This window comes from Camelina sativa, chromosome 15, assembly GCF_030686135.1.
Source record: "Camelina sativa cultivar CO46 ecotype springtype chromosome 15, ASM3068613v1".
NCBI classification, from domain to species: Eukaryota; Viridiplantae; Streptophyta; class Magnoliopsida; order Brassicales; family Brassicaceae; genus Camelina; species Camelina sativa.
In genome coordinates this window covers 1,468,625-1,495,917 of record NC_141894.1, presented here as the reverse complement: position 1 = coordinate 1,495,917, position 27,293 = coordinate 1,468,625, and the positions used below count along the sequence as shown (strand labels likewise).

General features: G+C 35.3%; 8 protein-coding genes and 1 pseudogene across 12 annotated transcripts; 6 read left to right on the top strand and 3 right to left on the bottom strand.

Annotated features, from left to right (window-relative positions):
- The first annotated feature begins 107 nt into the window (after positions 1–107).
- On the top strand, positions 108–3,081 carry LOC104744540 (inositol phosphorylceramide glucuronosyltransferase 1). Of its 2 annotated transcripts, none has more exons than XM_010465609.2 (9): positions 108–419; positions 529–649; positions 738–1,087; positions 1,180–1,287; positions 1,391–1,525; positions 1,612–1,749; positions 1,854–2,139; positions 2,340–2,463; positions 2,733–3,081. In XM_010465609.2, the coding sequence occupies exons 1-9, from the start codon at positions 177–179 to the stop codon at positions 2,872–2,874; spliced, it is 1,647 nt and encodes a 548-aa protein (XP_010463911.1). In that variant the 5' UTR covers positions 108–176; the 3' UTR covers positions 2,875–3,081. The 2 variants fall into 2 exon arrangements, 1 of the variants encoding a protein (XP_010463911.1); XR_015582542.1 differs by having other exon boundaries at positions 113–419; positions 1,180–1,291.
- A 15-nt stretch (positions 3,082–3,096) lies between these two features.
- On the bottom strand, positions 3,097–3,904 carry LOC104744541 (kunitz trypsin inhibitor 6 pseudogene; annotated as a pseudogene). Its single transcript, XR_015582543.1, has one exon. The product of XR_015582543.1 is annotated as a kunitz trypsin inhibitor 6 pseudogene (transcript).
- A 1,239-nt stretch (positions 3,905–5,143) lies between these two features.
- Positions 5,144–5,968, bottom strand: LOC104744539 (kunitz trypsin inhibitor 6-like). Its single transcript, XM_010465608.3, has one exon. The coding sequence runs from the start codon at positions 5,921–5,923 to the stop codon at positions 5,306–5,308; it is 618 nt and encodes a 205-aa protein (XP_010463910.1). The 5' UTR covers positions 5,924–5,968; the 3' UTR covers positions 5,144–5,305.
- Positions 5,969–6,460: 492 nt separating this feature from the next.
- LOC104744538 (uncharacterized) lies at positions 6,461–8,205 on the top strand. The gene is made up of 2 exons (XM_010465607.2): positions 6,461–7,292; positions 7,427–8,205. Exons 1-2 carry the CDS (start codon positions 7,002–7,004, stop codon positions 7,943–7,945), a joined length of 810 nt encoding a protein of 269 aa, XP_010463909.1. The 5' UTR covers positions 6,461–7,001; the 3' UTR covers positions 7,946–8,205.
- A 487-nt stretch (positions 8,206–8,692) lies between these two features.
- On the bottom strand, positions 8,693–9,455 carry LOC104744537 (uncharacterized). Its single transcript, XM_010465605.2, has 2 exons — positions 9,275–9,455; positions 8,693–9,160 (listed from the first exon to the last, which is right to left on the bottom strand). The coding sequence occupies exons 1-2, from the start codon at positions 9,343–9,345 to the stop codon at positions 8,941–8,943; spliced, it is 291 nt and encodes a 96-aa protein (XP_010463907.1). The 5' UTR covers positions 9,346–9,455; the 3' UTR covers positions 8,693–8,940.
- A 2,969-nt stretch (positions 9,456–12,424) lies between these two features.
- On the top strand, positions 12,425–15,442 carry LOC104744536 (GDSL esterase/lipase LTL1). Its single transcript, XM_010465604.2, has 5 exons — positions 12,425–12,850; positions 12,964–13,091; positions 13,409–13,651; positions 14,072–14,324; positions 14,952–15,442. Exons 1-5 carry the CDS (start codon positions 12,610–12,612, stop codon positions 15,185–15,187), a joined length of 1,101 nt encoding a protein of 366 aa, XP_010463906.1. The 5' UTR covers positions 12,425–12,609; the 3' UTR covers positions 15,188–15,442.
- A 2,421-nt stretch (positions 15,443–17,863) lies between these two features.
- Positions 17,864–19,017, top strand: LOC104744535 (two-component response regulator ARR22-like). Of its 2 annotated transcripts, none has more exons than XM_087489043.1 (3): positions 17,864–18,041; positions 18,237–18,500; positions 18,629–19,017. In XM_087489043.1, the coding sequence occupies exons 2-3, from the start codon at positions 18,252–18,254 to the stop codon at positions 18,812–18,814; spliced, it is 435 nt and encodes a 144-aa protein (XP_087345169.1). In that variant the 5' UTR covers positions 17,864–18,041; positions 18,237–18,251; the 3' UTR covers positions 18,815–19,017. The 2 variants fall into 2 exon arrangements, with proteins under 2 accessions (XP_087345169.1, XP_010463905.1); XM_010465603.3 differs by having other exon boundaries at positions 18,006–18,107.
- A 2,197-nt stretch (positions 19,018–21,214) lies between these two features.
- LOC104747998 (two-component response regulator ARR22-like) lies at positions 21,215–21,920 on the top strand. The gene is made up of 2 exons (XM_010469694.2): positions 21,215–21,517; positions 21,659–21,920. Exons 1-2 carry the CDS (start codon positions 21,413–21,415, stop codon positions 21,824–21,826), a joined length of 273 nt encoding a protein of 90 aa, XP_010467996.2. The 5' UTR covers positions 21,215–21,412; the 3' UTR covers positions 21,827–21,920.
- Positions 21,921–22,602: 682 nt separating this feature from the next.
- On the top strand, positions 22,603–27,293 carry LOC104744533 (uncharacterized). Of its 2 annotated transcripts, XM_010465602.3 has the most exons (13): positions 22,603–23,078; positions 23,301–23,472; positions 23,593–23,810; positions 23,928–23,988; positions 24,088–24,160; positions 24,241–24,318; positions 24,429–24,586; positions 24,819–24,987; positions 25,172–25,634; positions 25,726–26,160; positions 26,254–26,457; positions 26,556–26,689; positions 26,789–27,293. In XM_010465602.3, exons 1-13 carry the CDS (start codon positions 22,695–22,697, stop codon positions 26,982–26,984), a joined length of 2,745 nt encoding a protein of 914 aa, XP_010463904.2. In that variant the 5' UTR covers positions 22,603–22,694; the 3' UTR covers positions 26,985–27,293. The 2 variants fall into 2 exon arrangements, with proteins under 2 accessions (XP_010463904.2, XP_087344881.1); XM_087488755.1 differs by lacking the exons at positions 22,603–23,078; positions 23,301–23,472 and having other exon boundaries at positions 23,750–23,810; positions 24,064–24,160.

Sequence of the window (27,293 nt, the reverse complement as noted above, 5' to 3'; positions counted from 1 at the left end):
CTCAAGTCTACTTCACAAGTGTTTGAAACCAATGGACCAAATGAATTTTGACCGCCGGTCGAACCGATTTTAATTTTTTTAAACCGACGGCCCGGAGCAAATGCATTGACTTGCTTCTTCTTCTCCACTCTCAAGGCTCGGGCTCTGGACTACTACTGTCACGTGATCCCAAATCCATGATGAGACTCAACTCGAGTTTCTGGGTTCTCATCTTCTCAATCACGCTTCTTTCAATCCAATTCAAGGCTTCGTTTGGATCCGAATCAACTAAGGAAGCTTACGTCACACTTTTGTATGGAGATGAGTTCTTATTGGGAGTTAGGGTATTGGGCAAATCGATCCGAGACACTGGATCCAACAAGGACATGGTCGTTTTGGTCTCTGATGGTGTTTCAGACTACTCCAAGAAGCTACTCAAGGTTTAAAGCTATAACCTTTCTATTCCTAGAAGCTTTAAAGATCTTTAGAAATGAGAAGGCTTTTCCTATGTTTTGAGTTATTAAAGGTTAGATTTTTAATTATATGTAGGCTGATGGATGGAAGATAGAGAAGATTAGTTTATTGGCAAATCCAAACCAAGTTCATCCCAAGAGATTCTGGGGTGTTTATACAAAGCTTAAGATATTTAACATGACTGATTACAAGAAAGGTAAGTGATTTGTGTTCTGCAATCTTAGAGCTTTTTTTTCCATGTGTTTATGTTATGTTTATATGTCACTGTTTTTGTTTTGGTACAGTTGTGTATCTCGATGCTGATACTATTGTGGTAAAGAACATCGATGATATGTTTAAGTGCTCCAAGTTTTGTGCTAATTTGAAGCACTCTGAGAGGCTGAACTCTGGGGTTATGGTTGTTGAGCCCTCTGAAGCTTTGTTCAATGATATGATGAAGCAAGTGAAGACTTTGTCGTCTTATACTGGTGGAGATCAAGGGTTCTTGAATTCCTATTATCCAGACTTTCCGAATGCTCGTGTTTTTGATCCTAGTTTGTCCCCTGAAGCTATGAAAACAAGACCAGTTCCTAAAATGGAAAGGCTATCTACGTTATACAATGCAGATGTTGGTCTTTATATGCTTGCTAACAAGGTATATTCAGTTTCAAATTTGTGATGTGAGCTGGAATGTGTGTGGCCTAGTTTTGATTATTTAGAAGCTTAAGATTCGCATTATTTATGTAGTGGATGGTCGATGACAGCAAGCTTCACATTATTCACTACACTCTCGGCCCTCTTAAGCCTTGGGATTGGTGGACGGCGTGGCTCGTGAAACCTGTTGAGGCGTGGCATGTAGGTATTCCTGTTCGTGATTGTACATTTTTTCTCATTATATCTTGAAAATTGAGTTCCTTGGAGTGATATTCTAAGTTATGTTTCATCTGGACAACTGCAGAGCATTAGGGTAAGGCTTGAGGAGACTCTTCCTGGAACTGGAGGTGGAAAGACCCCAAATGATGAATTCATGGTCAAGTTCCTTTTCTTGTTACCACTTTGTGGGCTTTTGTTCTGCCTTTATCGTTCCGTACAGGTTAGACTTCTCGTTGTACCCAACCATTTCTTTCATCTCAGCTAAATTCATCTCTTATGGATCTCAAATTTATTTTTATACTGCAGGGGCGTGACTTCTTGGGTTCAATGTGCAGGAGCTCATTATGCATTCAAATCAGACATCTTTATTACAAAGTTAGATCTAATGGAACAGTTGGTTATAGCGGTGTATCAACATTGTCTACCATGAACCCCAACTATCAAGTTAGGTTTCATTTTCCAGATTGTTTTTAGTACATAATTGCCCACTTACCTGCTTTTTTAAAAGCTAAAAATTCATTTCTAATGTTCGATCTTTATCACTGCAGCTCCACACTGGCTCACACTCTAAGGTTCCTCAATACTTGGGGGCAGTTTCAGTTGCAGTCTGTTTTGTGGCTGCTTTGACATCCATTGGCGTTTCCTTTATGTTTGTGCCAAGGCAGATCATGCCATGGACTGGCTTGATTCTGATATATGAGTGGACATTCACAATCTTCTTCCTTTTATATGGTAGCTTTCTACTTCTAGTGTATCAATATGGCAAGAATATCGCAGTTCAAACAGGATCTCTTTCATCACAAACAGAGTCGTCATTGGATGATTCGGGAAAAGGTATGGACATGTTGAAATCATAACATCAATATCTGTGGCATTCTCTGCAAAAAGAATGTATAAATACCATAATTTACTCTCTCTCTCTCTCTCTCTTTCGCCAAGTCTACTCATTCTGTGAACTACACAGCCCCAGAGACACAAATGTCTTTCTCTTTTATTTTATTTTGTTATCATTAACTTGTTTGAACAATCAACAGGTCATCAGCGGGGAGATGCGTCTTTTGACTTTACTACATGCTATTATGGATTAGGGATGGCATTTCTGGCTGTTGCTGCCATTTCTTTGCCCTACATTTTAGGGGTCACCGCTTTATTTTTGAGGTAACTTTCTTCACATTGGCTGTATCATTAGCATCAAGAACCAACCCATAATTTCAACATCATCCGCTGATAAGGAAAATCTTAAATCATTTGCTTATGTTCCTCGTTGGTCTTAGATCACCTGGGAATGTGTTACTCATTCTCATAAATTGTTGTTGATTCATGATACTCTTGTTCCTGGGTTTGAGTGGATTAGGATCTGTCAGGGTGATTTTTTTTGTTTCACTTATTTATGTACTAACTGGCTGGTTTCTGCTTATATTGAGCAGGTTGGGTCTGATGATAGCCGTAGCCATGGTTCTAGTTTCGTTCATGACCTATGCTTCAGAGCACCTTGCAATCAGATGGTTCCTCAAAGGTCTAGAAAACCGTGACACAACGAGAACAAAGTCAATCTGCTTCATCTGCTGACACATACACACAAAAGCGTGTCACAGTGTAACTCACAACACAACTATCTCTTTATTCTGTTACTGTTAGGATAACTTCAAGTTTTGTTCTTTTTCGTGTTATTATCTCATTGTATTTTTCTAAATGATTTTGGTTCCTTCATCACGTAGTTTGTATCCCATACAACAAGTTTTAATTTTACAAGAATCGATTAAACTTTTTAGCAAACGCATTTAGTAGTAATAGATTGAGAAGAAAAAGCAACTTAAATTAGAGTTATAACATGAATACGCAATAAATGAACCAACTTATGATGACTCCAAGATCTGTTATTTCTTGTATTATCATATCATTTATTTGTTGCGTAATAATATGTTCATACAACAAGTTTTATTTTGAGTTTGAAATGAAGACATTACATCAAAAGGAACATTTGCCTTTAACTTATAGTACTCATGTTCTTGTAGAAATAAATCTCCATCTCGCCAGACAACCTCTTCGATAGCAACCTATATATTGGATATTCGTTGCTCAAACTGATAGTGGTTGGATACTCACTGTCATCACCGAAAGTGAACTTGTAGTATTCGTTAGTCTTATGGATGGCGAATGTACTGTCATTGTTTGACGTAGATTTAGATCCGTTGAGGACTACTTCACCTTCTAAAGAGCCTCTCTGAACTACTCTCCAAAAGCCGGATTCACCGCAGTGACGTGGATCTACGAACTTGATCTTAAGTTTTGCTGATTCACGTACAACATCTGACTTGGATGATAGTACAAACATAACTTGTGTGGGTGATGACATGTTTGGATTGGTGACCATTAACGGTTGTTGTGGGCATGAGTTGGGATCAGCAGATCCCCATTTCATACGGCAAATCCACATATTGTAGTCCGACGTCATGAAGCTGATGTAATACGGCACGTTGGGCTTAACCGGATCTCCCTCGCCATCATAAACCACGTCGGTCCCTTCACCAGCAACACCAGAGTTTGTTGTTATTGCAACGAGCAAGAAAGAGAGCATCATCAACCGGAATGTTTTCATCTTTGTGTTGTTTTCTGTTTCTCTTGCTTTCGTGTTCTTGTGTTGATTAGTTCCTTATATAGAGATTATGGAAATAGTGGGTCGGGTTACGTATAATACCCATTAATCTTTTTCGTCTTCACATGTTGAACTTAGCTTGTTAAAGCTGCTAAAACATTTCTTTTTTCCTTACTATCTGGATCTTGTTTACGAGAGATGGATCTAAGTCAAAGCTACATACCAGTTAAGAAATGATTAAAACACGCGCCACAAGAGCTTATTAATAAGTGTTAAGTTTCGTAAACTTCCAATATAACGTCAATTGGTTCTATATCCTGTATATACATTGTCATTATATGACCATCTGAGATGATGATATTAGCTCACGAAGAGAATGACGACTAAAAATGTCATAAATAATGTGACGTATTATGTACAATATACAACCAACTGACAATGAATTGGCCACATAATGTATCACTCAATGTTTTTAACTTTTATCTCACGTCATTTCCTATGTAAGCTAGACTCTTTTCACATATAGATGGTGAATGCATGCATGCATGTACAAAGTACAAACTTACATTTATAAAGACTTAGATAATAATGGCTTCGATACCAATCATAAACACTTCTTTTCCCCTAAAAATATGGAGATTACAAGTCTTTTTTTTTCTTCTTTTCTCAATGCCACTTGCTAATTGAGAAAAGATTTAAACACGTTTCATGGCGGTGATCGAGGGAGTAATTTGGAGTGGACTTTCTAATTGACCAAAGATAAATAAATTGTTGATGATTCATCATACTCTTTGTTCTTGGATTTGAGTAAATTTGGACCTGTCAGGATGAAATTTCGTTTCACTTGTTTATGTATACTAACCGGCTAGTTTCTGCTATATATATATATTGAGCAAGTTAGGTCTGATGATAGCCGTAGATACAATTCAATCTGCTTCCTCTGTTCACACACACACACACACACACACACACACACACACAAGCGCGTCACAATGTAACTCACAACACAGCTTATGAGTTATGATCTCTTAATAATTACGCTAGGATAACTCCGAGTTTTGTTCTTTTCGTATGTTTTTTTTTCTAAATGATTTTGGTTCCTTGTCCTTCATCACGTAGTTGTAGCCCATATCATGAATTACAACAAATTTTAATTTACAAGAGTCGATTAACCTTTATGCAAATGGCATTTAGTAATATATTGGGAAGAAAAAGCAACTATAAGTAGATTAACAACATGAATAGGCAACAAAAGAACCAACTTATGATCTCTTCATTCTGTTAAGACAAGACTCCAAGTCTTGTTCTTTCTTTTGTTATTATATAATTTATTATTGCGTATTCATGTTTTATATTGATTTTGAAAAGAGAACATCACATCAAATAGGCCAGTGAAAATTTGCCTTAACTTATAGTACTCATGTTCTTGTAAAAATAAATCTCCATCTCGCCAGACAACCTCTTGGATAGCAACCTATATATAGGATATTCGTTGCTCAAACTGATACTGGTTTGATAGTCACCGGTGTCGTCGTCACCGAAAGTGAACTTGTAGTATTCGTTAGTTTTATGGATGGCGAACGTACTGTCATTGTTTGACTTAGACTTAGATCCGTTGAGGACTACTTCACCTTCTAAAGAACCTCTCTGGACAACTCTCCAAAACCCGGATTTACCGCAGTGACGTGGACCTACGAACTTGATCTTAAGTTTGGCTGATTCACGTACGACATCTGACTTGGATAGCAATACAAACATAACCTGTGTGGGTGCTGACATGTTTGGATTGGTGACCATTAGCGGTTGTTGTGGGCATGAGTTGGGATCAGTAGATCCCCATTTCATTCGGCATATCCACATGTTGTAGTCCGACGTCATGAAGCTGATGTAATACGGCACGTTGGGCTTAACCGGATCTCCTTCGCCATCATAAACCACGTCGGTCCCTTCACCGACAACACCAGATGTTGTTGTTATCGCAACGAGCATGAAAGAGAGCATCATCAACCGGAATTGTTTCATCTTTGAATTGTTTTCTGTTTTTCTCTTGCTTTTGGTGTGTTCTCTCGTACTTGAGGTCCTTTTTATAGAGATTATGGAAATAGTGGGTCGGGTACAATACCCATTCTTTGCCGCCTTCACATGTTGAACTTGCTTCTTAAAGCTTCTAAACATTTTCTTTTTTCCTTACTATATGGATCTTGTTTACGAGGCGCCGAGGTGGAAGTCAAAGCTAACGAACTAGTTAAGAAATTAAACGATTAAGTTTATAGTGTACAGTTTCATTAACTTCTAATATAACGTAAATTGATACATCCTTTATATATATCATATGTATGACCATTGAGATTGTAGCTCATTCCTGAAATCTTACACTATTATTTTCGAGATTAGAAAACTAACGGCTTATACCGCTCATAAAAACTTATTTACCCCTAAAAATATGGAGATTACAAGTGGATTTTTTTGTCAATGCCACGTACTAATTGAGAAATAAACACGTCTCATGGCGGCGATCGAGCGAGTAAATTGGAGTTTCTAATTGACCAAAGATAATATAAATCAGACTTTCAGAGCAATATAATACGATATGTAATATGTCAAGTGTAATTTTCCTTTAGAAGTTATCCACGAACTGCGAGTAAATTCTTACGTTTGCTCTACGTAATTTTAAGATTATCATGATTTCAGTGTCAAAGAGCCTAACATTAGTTTCCAGTAAACTTTTTTGATCGTAGAGAGACTTGAGATCGATATTGTTCTCTCTACACATGTTTTGTCTCTTTATTGAGCTACCATGTCTTATTCGATTTTGTTTTAACTCGGCTGGTTCGGTGTTAAAACCAAGAAATTAAAGTTCCGGTTTGGTTTAGGCTTTGATTTCGGTTAAGTGAAAACCATTGATTTAGATAGTTGAAGTTCGGTTTGGTTTAGTTTGGTTTCAATCTCCATCACTGTTCTTTTTTTTTCTCAAGGAGATTAAAGCGAAGAACAGAGTTTGTCGTGTGGATGGGAAAGATTTGATTTTTATTTTCGTTCTCAGTTTTTGTTCTTCTGAACTGAGAGCTAAATGTAAACCGGTAATAATCATCAATTGTGTATGGCGAATCTGCTATATCTTCAGCTTTCTTCTTCCGTCGTCAGAGACAGATTCTGTTCCATGAACTGCGATTTTGATCTCTGTCCAAGTATCGTGAGCCGCAGCTCTTTTGATTGTCGAGCCTCCCGCAGACCTATCTGGGAGGAGGAGCTCTTCCGCGACGAAGGGTTTGCTCGTTTTGAGTTCGGGAACCGTAAGAAGAAGAAACCGTGGTGGTTGGACAATGATGATGATGATGATGATGACGATTGGATGGTTGAAGAAGAAGAGGACTGGACTATGGTTTTTGAGGTATTTTTGCTTCATTCTTTTGAGAAATTTTAATCAGTAAAGTGGCTCACTTTAGATTCATAATGGTTGTTGTTAGCTCTGTTTAGCCAATTTAGGGGGTTTTGTTGTTGTTGTTGTTGTTGTTGTAATTGCAGGTATTTAGGACTTTGAGTTGGATGCTTGCACCCATTGGCATGTCATTGCTTCTTGGAACAGATTTAAACGCGGGTTTAATGGCATTAGCAGTTCCTTTAGTACAGTCTGTGTTGTCTCTTGTGGTTAGTAAGGTCTGGAGCAGGTCAAGCATTAGACCTATGAGAAGAAGCAGAAGAGATACATTTTCAAGATCTGGGAGTGTAGGTAGTTCAAGAACAAGGAAAAGTAAGCAAGGAGAAAACATGAGGGGTGGTGTGGATAAGGGAGGATACAAGTCATGGATGGTAGGAGATGCTGATTCTAACAGCATGGGTTCTGCTGGATATGGAGGATGGGATGATCTAGACACGCTAAGGGAGATTAGAGATGACTATTCGGCAAACGAGAATGTTCGTCCAAAGCAACAGTTTGAAAGAAATGCTAGTCGCCGGTGGAGAGTTAAGGAGAAGCCATTGCTCTTGAGGATGCTTATTGCTGCCTTCCCTTTTTTGAGTTCATGGACCAGATTGTTATTTTGACAAGGGGTCTTGATTGGTCATCAAATAAATTCAATCGTCCTGAAATCCTAAAGGTTAGCTTTCAATTATCTTGGAACTTAGAAGTTAGAAAACACCCCTTACTTGTGATAACTATGCATATTCTGTAAGTTGAGAATATATACCTGTCAGAGATTTGTGTTTCTATAAATACAAATGTGTAATAGTTCTTGTTTTGTATAGCCGAATTAGTATCTTCCGTTTTAATATAATCAGCACCAGTAATTGGTGATGGCGTACCAGATGCTAGTGCTACTATTCTTTAGTATGTGAGATTTAAGATTACATAATCTTCTACTTTATCTAGTCAGGGAGCAATACTGCTAGAATATATGCTTTCACATTTATTTGGTTCACGTGTTATATTAAAACATTCAAAGGGTTCTTTATTTGTTTTTTTCTTAGTGATAGTAACCAATGGCCTCATGATAAGTATCTTTGATAAAGACCTTTTTAAGAATAAAGAACAATATCTTGGTTGAGAAAATATACAGTAAGTAGTTAACCCACAGTATATATTTCACTAACCATCAGTCTATTATGCAGATCGTAGTCTAAAGTGAGTTACATCTTTTATTAACTCAAACTAAGTGTCAGAAGTTTATGAGTACATTTACTCCTATGATCAGCAACCCCTACCCTAGTCTATTTGAACTAGGTAGAGAGCTTTACGTGTGATTTTGATTTACTGTTGTGTGGATAAATAGAAGTTTCAAAGTGTCAGGAATATTGGCATGTGCTAATTGTTTGTTCTGTGACAACAAAGAAGTTACATCTGAAAACATAATCTCTGCCAATTGTTCGTTCTATGACAAACAAAGAAGTTACATCTGAAAACATAATCTAGGTAGGGTTTTATATGTTATCTAAGCATTATCTTTTTGGTTTCTCTTCTATAATTCATTGTCTGAATATAGAGTCTTTTAGTCTTCATGGTGATAAAGAATAACCCAAAACTAGATTGCAATTAGGAAAAATTATGGAGAAGTAGGAGGATCGAACTTGTAGTGTTTGTCGATGAAAAGTGATACATCCCAAGTGCAGCTAAGTCCCTTGGGGATGGTCACAAGGTCTCCTGCACCAAACTCTACAAACTCAGAAGACCCTTTTGGATACACCTTCACCTTTCCCTTCACTAAATAGCATGTCTCTTTTTCTTCAAATACCAATGCATATTTCCCGGGCTGACAAGACCATCTATTTGTCAGAGAAATCCATCATGTTATTACCAATATTATAAAGAATGGAAAAAGGGAAAACCGTTGTGGTTAGTAGTGACAGGAGGAGAGCCTGTGCATGTTTGATACTTACTTAGGCCATGACATGACTCCAAGGTCAGATAACTTTCTGCTTGAAGGGTTGCGTTCGATTCCAATATTCATTTTGGAAGAGATAAAAGGTGAGAATCCGACGATGTTTTAATCCTGTTAGATAGAACAGAAAGAAACAGTGAGAAAGAAGGATAGGAAGAAAGTAGGTATATCAGATGTATTTATATGGTGAAGGACAGAGTAGTTGGTCTGCATGTGTTTGTATATATAAAAACAGGTATGAATAAAGTGACTTCTTCTTTTTTCCCTTGTATTGAAAGGGATAAGAGGAGAGAGGAATCTTTAAAGGAACACTTTGACTCAGGATGGATACAAAACAAAGTCAGTAAATACATTCATTAAGCTCCTTTTTTTAAGATAAGTCATTGTAGAAGTATATAATATTACAAATTCTCTAGTTTTCTAGTTTTCTTGATTTCATTAACCTGATTAAGAAAGTTTCTTCTCTAGAAGGCAAAATGCTATTTAGTCTCTCCACAAGCTTTAATGATAAAATCCAGATCGAGTCTCCAACCACATGGACCCCTTCTGTTTTGTCCCTGCGCCCATTATGCTTTCCTTTTCACAGTCTTTAGGAGTAACAGGGTATTCTTAGCTGAAACTCAGACTAGTCTACGGACAATGTAGCCTCCATGTGCATTCTGAGTGATCAAATGGGTACAGTCGAGAGGATAAATAGGATCTAACTTTTTCAGCTGTTATGCACACTATTAATCCGGATTTGTGTAGCTTGAGTTATTCAGCTGTTGCGATTGCATTATTAATCTTGGTATCTGGATTTGTGTAGCTTTGAGATCAGTTTACACGATAACTAATAGATGTTTTGTGTGTGTGTGTGTGTGAAGATTGTTCATATCGTCAGTATATTGATTATATGGTTTTTGGTTTTTAGTTTCGAGAATGTTTGACTGATTCTTCAGAGGAAGATACGTGATAATTCCGGACATTGATTTGTGTAGCCCACCTCTAGTTTGGCTGCTTCCTCAACTGGCTCTGTTTGTTTTTCATTCTAACATGTCATGGCATGTGAGGATTAGTACTCTTAATATAATGAATCTCCTAATATATGCATGCAAAAATATCACATATCCTCAGTATTTTCAAATTTAAGTCTCTCTGACAACAGTAATATGAACAAGTGATAAGGAGTACCAGCTAAGTTCAGATTTAGAATGAAAACAAAAATGTTAATGTGAACACACACACACACGTTATGAATTTGGAAACAGGGTCTTGCTTTGATTTTGGTCTGGTAATCATATTCACACATCGAAAGCCTTTGTTTTGTTTCTAGCTGTCTCTTTAACACTCAGATCTCCAAGAAAGTTTGTAGACAAAAGCTTGGTACAAGCCTATACAACACAGCACCATAACGACGTCGTTTTTAGTGATGTTAGTTGGGAAGGCAAGGACCTTTTCAAACGATGACGTTTTTTGTGCAGTTACCTACGGAACGAAAGCGCCGTCGTTTACGTATCTCGACTCGAATTGTTGTAAAGCCTGGTCCACGATTAAATTCAGACCCAAATTCGATCAGATCTGAACCGTAGTTGACTAAACCAATCCCCACAGTTCTTTGGGCCCATATCAATTCTTGTCTTTAAAAAAAAAAATCATCTCTTTTACGAAAACAGCATTTGAACTTTCTGAGTTGGTCCATTTTTCGTTACCGATGGACATCATTTAATTTTAACTCTTCGAATGAAGAAATTGATATTTTCCACCTTTGGGGTAACTAAGAATTAAATAGCTGGAAAAGGTTGGTATGATGCTATGAGTGACTTGGAGATGAGATATTTTACTGTATCTTCTTCTTCTTCTTCAAAAACTCATCAATCATGATACAGTGGGATAGGGTAGCTTCATCATGTTAATTTATGATGTGAGCTGGTCGAGTTGGTAGATCTCTTAATTTCACTTCTATCTCTCTCTCCCTCTCTCTTCAATAATTTTTTGTGTTTTTGATAGAAAACTACACATAGAAAACAAGACATAAGAAAAGTCTTATTTTGATCTGATGAATTTATACTTAATTTTGCCATTATATATGCATGGTATTTTCTTAACCCAATTCTTTTAATGTTCCTGCCATTAATAAACGTAAGCTAAGGTATAGTTATATACTTATATGGATGAACGTAAACTAAAAGTAGTGCATGTAATGTAATGTAAGCTTTGTTCTTTACCAAATAAAATGTAGACATCAAATGTTTTGTAATTTTTAAAACTAGGAAGCAATAACCCGCATTTCAAGAAATAATAGTACTATAGAATAACACACAACATTTTCGAACAACACTAGAAAATGAATACTTTTATAAAGTAGCATGGTATCGAACACGACCCCCATTCCATTGACATTAATGACGCTAGTCTCTAATTGTTATGACACTTTATTTGTGTATTAATTTCTGAATGCTTTATTTATGTAATCTTCCAGCTTCCAAAATTCTACACTTTCAAAACGATTAGCCTTTAGGGCCGGGGAGGCATGTAATTAACCACATCAGGTTGTTGTAAACGTTTACCTAAATTATATATAAAAACCAAATTAACTTCCACAATTGAACTTTCAATTAGATGGAATATCGAGTTTGACATAAGCCAAAAGATAAGTGAAGTCTAATTTAGTTTTTTCCTCATCCAATAGATAAGCGAAGTCTAATATAGATGTTCACGTACGTAACCAAGTAGTTTGACATGTATGGTTTATATACAATATAGTTTCGTCGGAGTCTAATTGGAGACGGTCAAGTGATTTGTGATATTGGGCAAACACAAGACTACACAGATGTTTTGACACGAAGAACGGTAAAAATGTTTTAAAAAAACGAATCAAGTGATTGTAACAGCAGTTTCTCACATATTTTTCCCAAATCGATTAGCTGAATATCATTGGATCGATCTACTACATACCTAATCACTTCAAAACTGACACATTGATATCAGTATGATTAACATCCAATCAAAAAACATTATGTTACAATGAATTTTCAAGGGCTCCAAGAGAATTCCATTTTAAGAGGAAGAAGCAATAGTACAATTCCTAACATTTATTACATCCAAACAACAAACAAGACCAATTTTCATTGTGTATTAGTTGGCAGCCTCTATTAATGTCACTCTTCTTAAAGAAAAACTCACACCAACAAAAATAAAAATAAAAATGTAACATACATTTATACACAACTAACCCTTGTCAGTGTATATATAACACACCCTGCCTCCATATGCTCTCATATCATACGTCAACTTTAAAAAACATTTCTTCTCATTCGTCCGCTAGCTAGTCCCAGTCTCTCTCTCTCCATAACTATGGATATCAAATTTTCTTCACTAGGGTTTCTAATCTCACTCTTCTTCATTGTTACTTTTCTTGCACCACAAGTCAAATCTAGGGCTTTCTTCGTCTTTGGTGACTCTCTCGTCGACAATGGAAACAATGATTACCTCGTCACCACTGCCCGTGCTGACAATTACCCGTATGGTATCGACTACCCGACCCGTAGACCCACCGGACGTTTCTCTAACGGTCTTAACATTCCCGACATTATCAGTAAGCGCATGTACATTTGATTCATGGTTATATATATATTAATATACGATAATGTTTCTCTGAAATCAATAATCTTTAATGATTGTTTTTGATACGTATCTCTCTACAACTAGGTGAGGCTATAGGCATGCCGTCCACATTACCGTACCTTAGCCCGCAACTCACCGGAGAGAATCTTCTCGTCGGCGCTAATTTCGCCTCCGCCGGAATTGGAATCCTCAACGACACTGGAATTCAATTCGTAAGCAACTTCGATAGTTTTTAAAAAATATATTTCATTAAATAACGCATAGTGTTGGGATATAATTCTTAAAAAGACATTTTTACCCTTTTATTATCTCTCGTGTCGAGGGCACTATTGCCTGAGAATACGAATTTTTAAAGATTGAGGGTATATCCGTCTTTTATGATTGACACCAGGAAAACCCAATAAACACGTGATTGTCCTTAAATATACTCTAATACTTTGACTATCCGCTTTTGAGTTTAAACGCTGCCGTTTTCTCCCGTCGTAATTTTAAAAAGCTCATTGTTGATTATGTTTTTTTTGTTTGGTAGATAAACATAATTAGGATCTTCAAACAGTTCGAATACTTCGAACAGTACCAGCAACGAGTGAGTGCATTGATCGGACCAGAAGCTACACAACAGCTGGTTAACCAAGCTCTTGTCTTAATCACACTCGGTGGTAATGATTTCGTCAACAATTATTATCTAATTCCGTTTTCAGCTCGTTCTCGCCAATTCGCATTACCGGACTATGTTGTGTATCTCATTTCCGAATACGCAAAGATTCTCAGAGTAAGAAAAAAAATCCCTAGCTAGTATTATTTTTCTTCTATATATTTATTTTCACGTGTTTACCCATTTAATTGAGAGTCATGCAGAGATAAATGGATACTTACACGAAATTAGCTTAACTCATCGAATCTTGATTCTTGCATTACTATCATTTACTGCTTATTAAATTGTTGTCTCACTATAGGATATTGCATTTAATAAGTGAGTGACCCCCAATAATTTATTTCGATATATCACTATGTAGTTAATATGCCATGGTTCTTTTGGAATAAGGGAACATAACGTACATAAACCATGATGGGGCAATTTAATGAATTTTTCCTTTACATTAGTTTAGAATGTAAAATAATGATCTATTTAGTCTTCATTTCATAGTGCATGACAATAATATTTCTTCCTCTTTTGTTTTCATGGCTAAAGAGACTCTATGAACTGGGTGCAAGACGAGTTTTAGTAACTGGAACTGGTGCGATGGGATGTGCACCCGCGGAACTGGCTCAGCATAGCCGAAATGGCGAGTGCTATGGCGCCCTCCAAACAGCAGCCGCTTTGTTCAATCCTCGATTAGTTGATTTGATCGCATCAGTCAATGCTGAAATTGGTCAAGACGTTTTTGTGGCTGCCAATTCCTATCAAATGAACATGGATTATCTATCTAATCCGGAACAATTCGGTACCTATAACCCATCTCTTTTGCTAATAAATTATATAGATAGAAATGTTTAATAATATATACTTTGAAAATGTCTTGAAGGGTTTAGTTATGAATTTCAAATTAGGGAAAAATTATTAGCCCACTAATAAGATTCAATAAGCATAAAAGGACCATATTTTTGGAGTAATGATATATACATATATTTTTTTTGACGATCAAGATATATACATATATATATTTAGTATATATGTTTTGTTGTATCACTGAATGGGTACGAAAACTTATAAATGAGCACGACCACTTTATATATCCATGTTATAGCATTTATACATGAAATTGATTTTTCACACTTTTTGAAATTAAAAAAATATAGTATATATTTAGATAAGTTATTAATACGTATGTGTCGGTGTCTATACATAAGCAGTATCATTCAACAGGAAATGTTTAACAAAAGGACTTGTCTGGTCTTTAAAAAGTTCCATTTGAATATTTAGTGTACCTTTTGTTTTCCGTAATCTGTCTCAATCGAAAATATTCGTATAAGATTTTAGCTAGATAGTAGTTGTAAGCAATTATATATGTCTGATTCGACGTATTAAAAACTATAATTTGATAAAAAATTTGTGTGTGTGTATTTTGTAGGGTTTGTGACATCGAAGGTGGCATGTTGTGGACAAGGACCATACAATGGCATAGGACTATGCACGCCAGTCTCGAATTTGTGTCCTAACAGAGACATATATGCGTTTTGGGATGCGTTTCACCCGACAGAGAAAGCCAATAGGATCATTGTTAATCAAATCCTGACCGGCTCCGCCAAGTATATGCACCCTATGAACCTTAGCACCGCCATGCTCTTGGATTCTTCAAGAATCTAGTTTTAAGTGTGATTTCTTTCAGGCAAATGTCAAGGTCATCCTTTCTTTTGTAGTTTGCATTGTTGTTGCTGTGTCGATTATTAAGTTTGATGGCAATAATTAGTTCAATTAAGAGAGTTTTTATTTGTCGTGGATGTGGTCGGGGATACCTTTGCTTGTTGTACTCTCTCGGTTAGCTTAGTTTTAGTGCTTTTTGGTGTGTGTCCAAATTATCATGTAATATTTTGAGTGATTGATATATGGTTTTCTTTCCTAGATGATTATATTGATTCAACTCTATATATATGAACTACAAGCGTTAGACTTGTATAAGTAGTATCTATCTAATTCGGTCGGAACAAAAAGAAACATAAAAAAATTTTGATAATCAAACCAATATTAGTATATCATTAAACGTAATCTAATATCTATACCATAAACCAATCATACATGCATGGTAAATGAAACTCATAGCTATAAATGATATGGTTGATCTGATCTCTATCAAAAAGCTTAACATACGCTAAAGAGTTGTCGAGGGTTACATCTAAATTAGTGCAGTGTCTCATCATTTAAAGGGTATACTATTAGTTATGAGCCATATTCATTATTACAGTACCTTCTTTTTTTTTTTTGGTAAACAATGAGCCATTAAAAATTATTTGTTATAAAATGTACACTAAGTAAAGTACTACATACTACATAGGTTCGGAATAGGACTATAAATGATCTCATCTACTTTTTGGAAAATTGATTAATAAAATAATTATTGATATTATGATGGTATGGCGAACTCACGTGCAAAAACTGAAACTTTTAGATTCACAGAGTAGCTGATTTAAATTGAAAAGATTGAGACTCACTGAGTGAGTATGTGAGGAAATTTAAGAGTGGGCAGCACATGACTTTAGTCCTCTTCAGTTAAAAGGCAACCGACTCTTTTGTTTCCCCTTCAGTCTGGACTTTGGAGTAAAAAAAAAAAAGAATAGTAAAATTTGCATAATCATCTTGGATTGTCTATTATTCTCAACATGGGGGGTGGGGAGACACAATTTAACTCTTTGCCGGAAGTAATTGTAAACTCTTTTATTTTATACACGAAATATCTATGTACTGTTGGCTGTTGCATGTTGTTACAGTGATATGTGTGCGTACTTTTCGAAAAAATTCTTGTCGCTATACATTACTGTGGATGTGGTAATGAATCATTTAATAAGCCTATGGAGGGAAGAAGAAAGAGTACACAGAAGAAGTTTGTTGAGGCATTATTCCGCAGACATTGAAATGTGAATAAAGGAATTGAGTTCTAGTTGGTGGAGTGGGTGAAATCTTTATGTACCCTCCCCTTGTATTTATAACTTACTAACAAATTTAATGTATAAGTTTTATATGCTTTTTCAGCCTTTCACCACTATTGACATTTATTGATGGACCCTTATCAAACCATATACTGTAGTACAATGTAGAATCCAATTTTATTTTATTTTTATAAATAAAGTATAACATACTATTTAAAACATTAATGGGACCACTGATGTACTTTGTAGTAAAAGTTTAGGCCTTATTCGTATTAAGCCCAATGGGCTATTAAAACAGTTTCACGATTGTGTTTTCTTTTTTTCTTTTTCTTTTCTTTCTTTGGTTAACTTGAACATACAAACAACGTTAGAGAGTTGTATTCAAACCGGCATTAAATAAATGGCGATCAAACAGCTTCGAGCCAAAGGTGTGACTGGCCAATGATCGTAGTGGGGGTGTAATTATAAGGTGCGCCAAAAAAAGAGAGGAAAAATGTATATTTTGGAAGCTGGATCCAACGAGTGTGTGGAGAAGCCCTTAGTTTCTTGGAAACTCAATCTTACTTCTTGTCATACATAATGCAGCCAAGATTATAAATTTTAAGCCTTTCATTCTTTCTTCAAAATAAATGAAGAAACGAATCTTTGGAGAAGCCTTAAGTTTCTTCAAAATTTAAGATAATTTAATGAAAATAGATTCTTTACCGGATATAAATTAATAGACTATATGCAAAATTCACTAAAGAATAACCAATGTGATCAAATTATCAATGTCAAATTAAGGTAATCAAAGAGCCTCCGTCAATTTAATAAACGTGCCACCATAAAACAATAAACAATAACAAATACGAAATGCATAAAGTTTTAAAAAATCTAAAGTAAAGTATGATGTGTTTGTTTCTTTTCTTTTTTCGATATGTTTACTAGCCACTTTTCCATAAGAAGCCATAAGGAACACGAAACTGCAAACTGACATTAAGTAGTAGATTTTGCTGGGTTAACAACTTGTATGCTTAATTTGCTTAAGCATTATCCTCTATGCCTTTTATAAAGTACTCTATGCGAATATTTCTGTTTATATATATATGCTCGCGCATGGATTTTGTAGTGATCTTATTGATATTTACCGTTCAACAAAAACTTTAACCCAACAAACAGAAGGATGAAAGTATCTGAACTTGATTACATTTCTTATGTCCAAAATATCAAATAACATACTTTCTTTAGGCTAAACAATATGGACGAAATTAATAAAAAGAACATAGAATCTTAGTATGATCTAGATGAATTAATTAATGATATATTTTTTTTTCGTTTTCACTTACATTTCTTATACATTCTTTTAATCTGTTCACCATATCGACATAAATATATAATTGTTCTCATATAATTAGTTTGTAAACTACTCAGTTAGAATAATGAAGGATATATATTTCAGCAAAATTCATGTAAAAAGATGCTTTTCTTTGTCACGTTTAAGAATATGCTTTCTTTTCACCTTTTGTCTCGACTATAAATTTCGATTATTGTCTACGTTCTTAGGACACAATTCACTATCTTCTTTAGAATCCAAAACCGTAAGCCACTTTTTCATTCTTCATATGTAATATCTATGTGATATATACTTAAACACCTAGCTATAGGTACTGATGTACAGACACGAAACCATGCATGCAATGATGATCACACAAGCACACACATAAACATGCATGCATTATAATACTATACTGCTTAATTTCAAATTTTAACTTGGAATTCTTTTTTTCGTGAAGATTTTTTAAAAAAAAATGTCGAAGGTGGAAAAAAAAATGTCGAAGCAAACCAAGCCAAAAGAGACGAAGAAGAAACTAAACGTGCTGATCGTCGATGATGATGCAATAAACCGTAAGCTCCATGCGAGGATCATCAATCAGATAGGAGGAGTTTCTCAGACGGCGGAAAATGGTGAGGAGGCAGTGATTCTCCACCGCGACGGCAATGCATCCTTCGACCTTATCCTAATGGATAAGGAAATGCCCAAGAGGGATGGTGCTTCGGTACAATTAATGATTTTAGCTTGCTTACCAATTAACAGACAATTTAAGTGGCTCGAATCATCACTACACTACTCAACCTCCTCTTTTGATATATAGTTTTTTTTGTGTTCTCTGTTGGTTTTAATTAGGCAACTAAGAAGCTAAGAGCAATGAAAGTGACGTCAATGATCATTGGGGTGACGACTCTAGCTGACAATGAAGAGGAGCGTGCGGCTTTTATGGAAGCTGGACTTAACCATTGCTTGGCAAAACCCTTATCCAAGGAAAATCTCCTCCCTCTCATTAACCACCTCTTGGATGCTTATAATGGTTGACGTAGATCGTATCATCATATGTATCTATGTTTTCTATCCTGAAAAATAAATGTCTACACATACACGTGTATATGACATATATCTGCATGTGTTTCTTTTGAAATTTAGGGTTTTTCATATCTATGTTTTATTTCTTCTACCGTCCGAGATGAATCATGTAACTCGTTTCTTTTCGCTTATATAAAAAAGGGTTTCTGAATGAATTAATATACTCATATTACGTATCAAATCATATGTATACATACAGCACATGCAATATCCATATCACCTATTTATCAAAAAAACATATACATATCAACTTTAAACAAAAAATCGTACATATTTTCGAGATCCACTTTAAATTCGAATAACTACTATATTTATTTCAAACAGATAATGTGTATATTGTCACTGATTTCAGTTTAATTATATAACTAGTGTTAACTGAATCACATATGTTGTTTGTCTTAATTTTCTTAAAAATGATATATCGCGAATCTGACTATATTTATGTTCCGTATATACATTATTTATAAAATAAAGTTATATTTTTTACGAATACTTTTAAATGATAAATATTTTTACTATTCATAACTACTTCTCTCTATATTTTTTTTTTCAAAAAGTAATTTATATTTCATATTATTATAGTTCCAATAACATATACTAGCTAGAATTAAAGAAACATTATATTAAGATATATTTCTTTTTGTTATCCGCATACTTTCAAATTATTTCTTCCAATACTATAGGTCATAAAGAAGAAACAGCAGATCTTACTTTGGATTTGATAAGGTTGTGGAAATAAGAGTAAATTCTATTACCAACGGCTTATATCATCTTAGCTAAATTTGATGATTAAGCATTGTGTGGTACACATTCATAAGTACATATACTGATGTTGCACTATCTATAGTTGTGGAATTTTCTACTTTGTAATGGACAGTTTTTACAAAATCAAGGTTTAAACATTTATACGTTTCGAAATTCATACTCGATAAAAAAAAAAAAAAAAATGGAAGCAGCTATCTATACAGGCGGCTGATCAATTAAGTGTAGACATTCTATTACACATATATTCTACTATCAAAACTATGGGTCTTGGAACTAGTTAGTTTAATCGAAGTCAGAACATATACGTCAGAAATTTATTTTAAACAATAGAATGAATTTAAAAGCTTTGGTTATGTAAGTGTGTAAAGTGGATTATATTCGACACATTTTAGTTGTTTTGTTTTAACTCCATATATGTACTTCACTTTTCAAAGCATCTACTTTGTCTATCGAAAGTTCAAAATTTGTAATATATAGACAAACCAATTTTTACTTGGCTTTTCGGGTGTATTGATTTGTTTCGGAAATGCTTGAGAGCTTGAACCAAAAAAAAAAAGGGTAAACAAGTTGAGTTTTCGAACTTTCCTCATACCTTAGGTTTTGATTAGAGTTCGAATATTTCCTATATACCATCGCTTCTTTGAGATTACGATTTGATTAGATGAACAAGAGATTAGTGTTTTGTCTCTGTTTCTTTATGTCCTTTTAGCTAAGCTGCATTTGTTGTGGCTCTGTTTCTTTTCAGCATTTGTCTCCACTTGCTCTGTTTTTGTCTTGGTTTTTTACATTCTGCATATTCTTTGATTTCTTTATTTCTATAAGGAATTTTTAAAAAAAGAATGAAATTAAAGATAAAAAGGGTGTAGCTCAAGTAGTTGTGTTTCAAGAATAAAAGTATTGTTTTGTTTTTTTGAAAAATTGCTTATATGTAGCATCACTTTGAAAATAGTTGTAAAAAACGTCATGAAATTTGAGATAATAGTTATTAATTTGTTTTTTTTTTTGGTAGAGGGAATGATTATCAATTCTAATTTGAGTTTCATATATATATATATATATATATATATACTATTATCATGCTACCATAATATATAATAAAATATACTTCTCTCAGTTCTCTATATCGACATAATGCAAAAACCATGCCCAATTCACATCTTCATAACAATACTGCAAACTGCAAAGTAATATATGTGACTCAGTGACTCTCACATTTTTGTGTTTTTTTTTCGGCGCAAAAGTCTTCAAACACTAACTGATCATGTCGATGTTTTTTCTCTCCAATACCGTACCCTAAGTTAAATGAGAAGTTAGTAATTCAAAAAAAAAAAAAAAAAAAAAAAAAATGAGAAGTTAGTTTAGAAAAACTACGTACTAAAAGGATACTATTCTAAAAACTTGATTTCCTTTTTTTGTTTGTTTTCTAGTGTAAATTTAATCGACAACTTCCCTTAATTTTATTTTACTTTTCTCACTAAAATCTTCAACACGTACGTATTCCTAGTAACTTTCCTTTTTCTTTTCTTCCAAAAATCATGCTTCGACATGATTAGATAATATATATATATATATATATATATATATAATGTGGGTTCTTTGTTGGGTGAAAGTGTTTCTATAGAAAATTCGATGACAAAGAAAAAAGAAACAAGAGGAGATCAAATAATGAAGAAGAACATGTCGTTGATATATAAGAAGAAACTAACGGTGTTGATCGTTGACGAGGATCCATATCGCTGTGGAGCTTACATGGGAATCATTCAAATGGCTGGAGGATTTCCTTAAATGGCGAGAAACGCCGAGGAAGCGGTGAACCTCCACCTTAATGGTGATTATTACAACCTTATAATCATGGATATGAATGATATGTCTCTCATCGATGGAGTTCCCGTAAGTTTCTTTCATGATAATCCTAATTAACGTCCTAATAAGTATATAATTTTAAAACCCTAATTAATTATTGACTCTTTTGATCGTTCACTAGTAGTATGATACTAATTTCTTATTCCTTTTATTTGGTTATTCATGCAGCTAATCAAGAAGCTACGAGACATGAAGGTGACGTCAATGATCGTGGGGGTGACGTCGCACGAAGACGAGAATAGGGCATTCATGAATGCTGGAGTTGACCACTGCTTGGTAAAACCCTTAACCTTTGGAAAGATGGATCCGATCATTAACCAGCTCAAAAGCCTATGATGACGCGGCTGAGATAAACCTTTTTTCCTTTTTCTTTTGTATTTATTAACCAATTATAAATTCTGCACTAAGAAAATAATTTCTTAAATACAAATGTCTATATGTTGGTTTAAGAAGTAATTCAGAACAAATTAGTTTTAAAAATAAATGAGAAGATAAAAATATATAGGGTAAATTTCATACTTTAGCCATATAGTAAATTTCATAAAAAGATATATCCATTTTGATATATAGGATTATTTATTTAAATTGTGTCATAATTATTTTTTTTTGTTCAAAGTGGTATAAATATTTATCATATAAAAAAAACAAAAGAGTTGTATCAAAATTTAAATATTAAGTATTATAAAAAAAAATCATAGTCATTAAAAATACAATTCAATTGAAAAGAATAGAGAATCCGGTTAATCATTTTAACAAAACACAATCATATCGGTTATTATTACATATTATTAAACTATTAACATTATGCAAACTGTAAGTAGAATAGAGAATCCGGTTTATGTAGACCGAGTAATAAAGTTCGGTTACCTATCTACATTTTGTAACAACTACTACATTATATAATCTATTAGAAAATTTTAAGTTGAAATTCAATTATGAAAGTGTAATTGAATAAAACGAACATGCTCGCAGCAGAGCCAGTTTTCGAATTAACGAAATTTCGCTTGGTTAATTCCGGTTATATGAAAAATCTGGTTAAATCCAATTTGGTTTGATAAAAACTAATAAAATTTGGAAGACTATTTTACTCACGTGATCTGCACATGATCATCGTCCCCGAGTATTTCAAATCACTTTATCCATTCCCCCAGTAACCAAAAAACAAAAAAAAATCTAAAGACTTTACCCAAAACAAAAACAAAAAATGTCACTCTTCTTCCTCAATCCTCCATTGCCCTCCAACTCAATCCACCCAATTCCTCGTCGCACCGCCGGTTTATCATCCATTCGTTGCTCAATTTCTGCACCGGAGAAGAAGCCCAGGAGGAGGAGGAAGCAGAAGCGCGGCGAAGGAGGAGATAATGACGACTCCTCATCGTCTTTCGGAAGCGGTGAAGCTGTCTCGGCTCTGGAGAGGAGTCTTCGCCTCACTTTTATGGACGAGCTTATGGAAAGAGCAAGAAATCGAGACACTTCAGGTGTATCTGAGGTTATCTATGACATGATTGCTGCTGGGCTTACCCCTGGACCTCGTTCTTTCCATGGCTTGGTCGTTGCTCACGCGCTTAACGGCGACGAACAAGGCGCGGTAAATGAAAGATGTGTACTTTATTTTGTTTTAAGAAGTCACTCAATGCTGAAAGCTACAAAACTCTTATCGGATTTGCATTTGTTCTGCTTTATTGAACTTGAGCTTATGGTTTAAAGACTTTTAATCCAAATTGGAACTTTCCTCTTTCTCGTAAGCTTCTTGGGTGTGTTTGAAGTGAAAGATGAAAACTTTTCTTTGTTTGGTGTGTTGTGATTGTAGATGCACTCGCTGAGAAAGGAGCTAGGTGCAGGCCAACGTCCGCTTCCTGAAACAATGATTGCTTTGGTTCGACTCTCTGGTTCTAAAGGAAACGCTACGAGAGGCTTAGAAATCCTTGCCGCTATGGAAAAGCTTAATTATGACATTCGTCAGGCTTGGCTCATTCTTGTTGGTATTCTCTCTTACCAAGACTATTTGTTAGTATCAAATGCTTGTATTTTTTTTGTGTGTCTACCATGCTTGGGGTTATTGAGTAATCGTTTATCACTTGATTGTGGTTTTTTATTTATAGAGGAGCTTATGAGAACCAATCACTTGGAAGATGCAAATAAAGTTTTCTTGAAGGGTGCTAGAGGTGGGATGAGAGCAACTGATGAGCTTTATGATTTGATGATTGAAGAAGATTGCAAAGCTGGAGATCATTCTAATGCCTTAGACATCTCTTACGAAATGGAGGCAGCTGGTAGAATGGCGACAACCTTTCATTTCAACTGTCTTCTTAGTGTGCAGGTTTGTCATGGTGTTTTGGAAAGTATACACACGCTTCTTCTTTGTCTGGTTAAGATGTTTATGCCTTTTTTCTTTTGTTTTTATCAAATAGGGTTTTTCTTTGCTTTCATTGTGTAGGCTACATGTGGGATTCCCGAGGTAGCTTATGCGACATTTGAAAATATGGAGTATGGCGAAGGTTTGTTTTTGCTTTTTCAGCTGATTCCTGCTTCAAATGTTTTGTGTAGTTGTTGCGTAATGGCTTCTGACATAGGTTGATGTAATCTTGATTTGATAGTTTTTATGAAGCCCAACACTGAGACATATAACTGGGTGATTCAAGCCTATACAAGAGCCGAGTCATATGATAGGTAATTCATATGAGGTTTAGTTGCACACCTTCATCTTAAAAGTGGAAAAAGTTTTAGGTAGCCTGTTGCATGAATCACAGGGTTCAAGATGTTGCTGAACTACTTGGAATGATGGTTGAGGACCACAAACGGGTGCAGCCAAACGTGAAGACTTACGCGTAAGAGATCTTTATTTCATTCTGTCTTGCACTCATTTATGCCCAGTTTGCATTTCAACCCGTTCTATTGTAAAACCCCCTAATATAATCTGTATAATGATCCATTTCAGTCTCCTCGTTGAGTGCTTCACGAAATATTGTGTTGTGAAGGAAGCAATTAGACATTTTCGTGCGCTGAAAAAATTTGAAGGAGGAACGGTAGTTTTACACAATGCAGGGAACTTTGAGGATCCTCTCTCTTTGTACCTCCGGGCTTTGTGTCGAGAAGGTACGCATACACTTCTACCTGTGTAAATACTATTATACAGAGGCATATATTGAACACCTTCTCGGACATTGTGAGAGTATATTACTAGAACTATTTATAATTATGGTTCTCTATTTTTTATACTTTTGTGTGTTACCTTCGTTTGTTGATTCTTAGGACATGTGTTAGTGACAAACTTTTTTTTCTTCATTCCCTTGTAAATTTACAACGATACTCTCTACCTTTGAACCAGGAAGAATTGTTGAGCTTATAGATGCTTTAGATGCAATGCGAAAAGATAACCAACCTATACCTCCAAGAGCCATGATTATGAGTAGAAAATATCGAACATTAGTCAGCTCATGGATTGAACCATTGCAAGAAGAAGCTGAACTTGGCTATGAGATTGATTATTTAGCAAGGTAAAAAACTGGAGTTCTACGTGGTTTGACTGGAACTTTTTACAAGTTAGATATATATATATATATATATATATATATATATATATATATAATGCTCTGTTCTAATTGACTGAAAGAAAGTATGTGTTCTTTCACATGTCGTTGTCTTGATATACTAAGATTTGCACTCTGTGAACATTTTCAGGTACATAGAGGAAGGGGGGCTTACTGGTGAGCGCAAGCGTTGGGTACCTCGAAAAGGGAAAACTCCTTTAGATCCCGATGCTTCTGGTTTTATATACTCAAATCCTATTGAAACATCCTTTAAACAGAGATGCCTTGAAGATTGGAAAATTCACCATAGGAAGCTCTATAGAACCTTACAGAGTGAAGGTCTTCCAGTTCTAGGAGATGTATCAGAATCTGATTACATGAGAGTGATGGAGAGATTACGAAACATAATAAGAGGTCCTGCACAGAATCTTTTGAAGCCGAAAGCAGCAAGCAAGATGGTTGTATCAGAGTTAAAGGAAGAACTTGAAGCTCAGGGTTTGCCAATTGATGGAACCAGGAATGTTCTTTACCAGCGAGTCCAAAAAGCAAGGAGAATAAACAAATCTCGAGGTCGACCTCTTTGGGTTCCTCCAATTGAAGAAGAAGAGGAGGAGGTAAATTTGTGCTCCTTTCTTTCAGTTGGGAAAACATGTATCTTGAATCATGAGTACTCACGCATGTAATAAATCTCATTTTTATATATAGGTTGATGAAGAAGTAGACGAATTAATATGTCGAATCAAGCTACATGAAGGAGACACAGAGTTCTGGAAACGTCGGTTTCTTGGAGAAGGCTTCATTGAAACTTCAGTTGAGTCCAAGGAAACAGCTGAAACAGTAGCTACAGGTGAGTCGGAGAACACAAGTAAAGATGTTGCAAAAGAAGCTGATGATGATGAGGATGATGATGATGATGAGGAGGAAGAACAGGAAGGGGATGAGGATGATGATGAAAATGAAGAGGAAGAAGTGGTAGTTGCAGAAACTGAGAATCGAGCAGAAGGAGAGGATTTAGTTAAGAATAAGGCAGCTGAAGCTAAGAAGCATCTTCAAATGATTGGAGTCCAACTCTTGAAAGAATCTGATGAAGCAAACAGAACAAAGAAACGTGGGAAGAGGGCATCTCGTATGACACTTGAGGTGTGTTTATGCATATGTTTATGAATTTATTAGTCACATGTTCATGAATATGATAGTTTAAGCATGTTTGTCAATGCTAACTACATTCATCAGGATGATGCAGATGAGGATTGGTTCCCTGAGGACCCATTTGAAGCATTCAAAGAAATGAGGGAAAGGAAAGTATTTGACGTGTCTGATATGTATACAATAGCAGATGTTTGGGGTTGGACATGGGAGAAGGATTTTAAGAACAAAACTCCGAGGAAGTGGTCACAAGAGTGGGAAGTCGAGTTGGCAATTGTACTCATGACAAAGGCAAGAGTCCCTTCAAACCTCTAAATCATTATCATATAACTTTTTATGATCAATGCCAATAATATAACAATAATAATCGTAATCATGAGTTTGTGTAGGTGATTGAATTGGGTGGAATTCCAACTATTGGCGATTGTGCGGTGATATTACGAGCTGCTTTAAGAGCTCCCATGCCTTCAGCCTTCTTGAAGATCTTGCAGACGACACACAGTCTTGGTTACGCTTTTGGCAGGTAACTCAGTTACAACCATTCTTTTGGGTTTTAAGGCGTTCAATATGACTAAAATTGACTATAAACAATGACATCTGAATACCGGGTCTTTTATTGCAGCCCGTTGTACGATGAGATCATCACATTGTGTTTGGACCTTGGAGAACTTGATGCAGCCATTGCCATAGTTGCAGATATGGAAACCACAGGGATCGCTGTCCCTGATCAAACCATTGACAAGGTCATATCTGCTAGACAATCCAATGAGAATCCCCGTTCTGAGCCTGAAGAACCACCATCAACAGTAAGCTCTTAGTTTACCATATCTTCTTCTGCTGCTTTCTGTGAAGCTCCTTATAAAAAACATAAATCAGAAGACGCAGCTGAATCTGTCTTAGTTATCAAAGTTTTGTTCATTATCTGGAAAGAAAGGGGAAAAACCAATAGAGAGTTTAATTTGAAGTACAAGTGTAATTCCCAGAGTAGAACAGTCTTTACTAGTGTTGAACAGGTCCCCAGGGGACTTAGGTCCTCTAAGAACTGTACAAACTGAGTATATTTAGACCGTATCTGAACCACAATTATATTATTTTAATCGAAATCAAGACAATGATATTTCTGTGTA